Genomic DNA, 3,301 nt, shown 5'->3' on the forward strand with positions numbered 1-3,301 from the left:
CATGCCGTTGGAAGACGCCGTGTGGCCCACTTCGGCCATTTCGGAAGTTAGTACTGCGATCAGTACACAGATGATCATTCATAATTATCTGTACGTACCGAGTCTAATCCATGTTGACCTCCTAACTGAGTCTGCCCACTTGTGCATTCAGAACCCCGGCAACCAGCACGATATCTGAGCAACAGGGAATTCAGCGCTCAATAGAATTTGTCTCTAATGGTTTCAGAGCTACATTCGGTTAGGGCGTAAGCGGTTAGGACAGATAGACTTCGATCAACTTTCCGCTTGCGACTTCTGCACAGAAGTTGCCAGACAAACCACAGAGAGGCGACTATCAACGAGTATCCGCCCGGTGACTTAGGGCGATACCAACACCTGCATGCCCCACCGCAGAAGCCTCAATACCGACAGAGGCGCGCAGACTGGAACGAGCGGAGAGTGATGGGGCGATTGGTTCAAGAACCATGACTGCATCTCGAATTCTTGTTTCTGATACACAGCACACACTAATACCAAGCGAATCCAGTGTAAGAGCGAAAGCAGATGTTGTCCTGTGTGCTACAGAATGCGGACATTGAAGGCAACCAGATAGACGGAGCGTCGAGGCTTGAAGATTGATTTCCAGATGCCTGAAGATATCGGCACCAGATGACGCGCAGATTCTACTTGTGAAATCAATGCAGGAGGAACGGAGACATTAGTCCACACTGGTGGGCTTTCAAGGAAATTTATTATAAGGGTGGGGAGAGGGGAAAATTACATGAAATAAGGAGAAGGGAGGCGTTGCGGTAGGCTGTTTTCGCCTACCCGCCCTGCAGCAAGAAGGGCAACTCAGTTGGTGACACCACGCGAAAGCCGATATGGCATGAGTACATTTGTATGTGTGCAACTCATGGTTGTGAGCTTGGATGCTGCAATGACGCTCACGCCCAGACAGGAAGACGATAATGGTTCTTAACCAAAGCCCCTGGCTCGAAAATCTGACCGCAAGGCAGTAGTGTTTGGCTGGAAATGCAAGTGTAGCTCAATTTTTACAGAACAATCCACCAGGAAGATTAGGAGACTGTGTTCGTCAGACTTCAAGCCACTGACCAGACTCTGTGAGTGCCGTGCGGACACCCCCTATCATAGCCCAATGATTCGCCAATGTACACAAAACGTCACACCACTGTAAGTTCCAGTCCATCACGAAGTGATGGACTGAGAGTAGTCACGGTAAAAGAAATTCACTAAAAACACCACGCGTCTATACGGAGGGCCGCAGTCGGTGGAAGTAATTTAGCCGGAACTGCACAGAAGCATAAAATCCACTGAGAAGGCGCGCTTTGCAGCCGATGATACCTAAAACGTCTCGAGAAAAACAGGGCCTGGCCTTTGGAATGGCTGAGACAGCTGTTCTAGAAATGCCCATAAATATTTACTACTTCCTGAGTAACAGTAGGCGGAGTTAATTGCTAAATTGGTGAGGCCGGTGAGAAGAAGCCATCTACCTCAGGAGCTTCTTCCAAAGTAAGCAAATAATAACTAGTCGAATAATTAAGTTGACAGTACTGGTCACCCGTGTATTTCAAAAGGTGATAGTTCACTTAGAAACCAATAGCTGCGGAACTGGCTAATTTTGTGCAGTCGGTGACGATTCATCGTGGTCTACGCAGCTGAGTAGATCCAAGCCAACACATTAGGGGAAAGAAAACAGCTACAACCGAATATTTCGATGGAATTCCAAACCGGATTGCCTACATCCACACAGGCTCCAAAAGGAACCTTCTTTATGGGAAAGTAGCCATGCGAGAGAACAAATTCTGTCGGGTAAACTGTCTTGGAGAAGCACAGAGGTCCACACCATAAATCGATCTATACAAATATCGAGGCTGTCCAAACATGGCGTCTGAAATAGTCTAATGAATACCGAATCCACCGCTACTATCTGATCCATAAGCGACTTAAGTCGACGAGCAGACCACGTGGTTGACTTGTCTTCCTTATATTTGACAACGGTCTGAGAATGAAAAAGTATCTCGTTAGAACAGAAGTAGGGTATTAGAATAAACCACTTTCATAAGTGTTCAAATTGTTTAGCACTATTCTGCCTTGACAGGAAGTTTTCAGGGTCAAATGCGCATCTGCGTACGGTTGAATAGACAAAGCTCATTGAACATCGATTCATCTACCCCATCTAACAGTTTGATTGATTATCGGCTGAATGATTTTTACTCACGAGGAAGTGTCACGCCAGGTCATGTTAACGTACGTCGGGTTCAAGTTTGCAGCATCAAAATGATTTCATTATCCGGACAAAACAGAACGAAACAACGGTGTCAGGGATAACCGACAACGTATGTAAAAATCATATCGTCACAAACAGACTGGACCTTACCATGGTGTGACGGTTTCCGAGGCGCATTCGACTCGGTTGACCGGTCTGTTCTGCTTGAGACGCTTGCCCACCAAGGAATGACCCGGAAGTTTGTAAACATCATACGATCTTTGTATTCTCAGACTTCCGGACGTGTGAGAGCGTACGGAGTGCTCTCCAACAGCTTCCGTACACAAAGCGGTGTCCGTCAGGGATGCCCACTCTCTCCATTCCCTTTTAACTTTGGGATCGATGAAACAATGAGACGAACGCTGGAGGGTCTCCAAAACCCTGGTGTTCAAATAGCCTGTGAAGAAAGCCTTGTCGATCTGGAATATGCAGACGACATCGTTCTCGTGTTCGAAGAGGAGGAAAAGGCGCAAGTATTCTTGGATGAACTGACCAAAGTCATCCCGTCCTTTGGTGTGCACTTTGCACCCACGAAGTGTAAGGTCATGCTTGTGGACGTGCAGTCACTGAACACGCCACTTACAATCCAGGGAGAGGTACTGGAAGTTGTGGAGCGTTTTACGTATTTTGGAAGTTGTATTACTTATGATTGTAGTGTGATAGAGGAGGTGAATGCACAAATCTGCAAGGCTCGGACCGCGTTTGCTAATTTGAGACACCTGTGGCGTCAGAATGGTTTAACACTGAATCTGAAAGGACATATGTATCAAGCTACAATACGGGCTGTCTTGTTGTATGGCTGTGAGACTCGACGTATTCGAGCAGCGGAATTGAGACGTCTTCAGATGTTCGACAATTGTTGTCTCAGAACCATAGCTCGTGTGGGTTAGTGTCGGCGAATCCGTAACGAGGCAGTTAGAAAGCGTGTTTTCGGTTGTGTAACGGGTACTTCCAGCACCAGAAGCTGCGTTGGTTGGGACATGTGTTACGTATGTCAAACCATCGTTTGCCGAAGAGAGTGCTGTTTTCCATGCC

At 47.0% G+C, this 3,301-nt stretch overlaps 1 protein-coding gene across 1 annotated transcript in view; it reads right to left on the minus strand.

Annotated features, from left to right (window-relative positions):
- Positions 1-334: 334 nt before the first annotated feature.
- Positions 335-3,301, minus strand: part of T265_08399 (hypothetical protein) — a gene marked incomplete at both ends in the record, with an annotated part of 54,154 nt that continues 51,187 nt past the window's right edge. Inside the window, one exon of the mRNA XM_009174193.1 lies at positions 335-629. Coding sequence (XP_009172457.1) covers positions 335-629 — 295 coding nt within the window. The remainder of the gene's footprint in view (positions 630-3,301) is intronic.

Source organism: Opisthorchis viverrini, assembly GCF_000715545.1.
Source record: "Opisthorchis viverrini unplaced genomic scaffold opera_v5_216, whole genome shotgun sequence".
NCBI lineage: Eukaryota > Metazoa > Platyhelminthes > Trematoda > Opisthorchiida > Opisthorchiidae > Opisthorchis > Opisthorchis viverrini.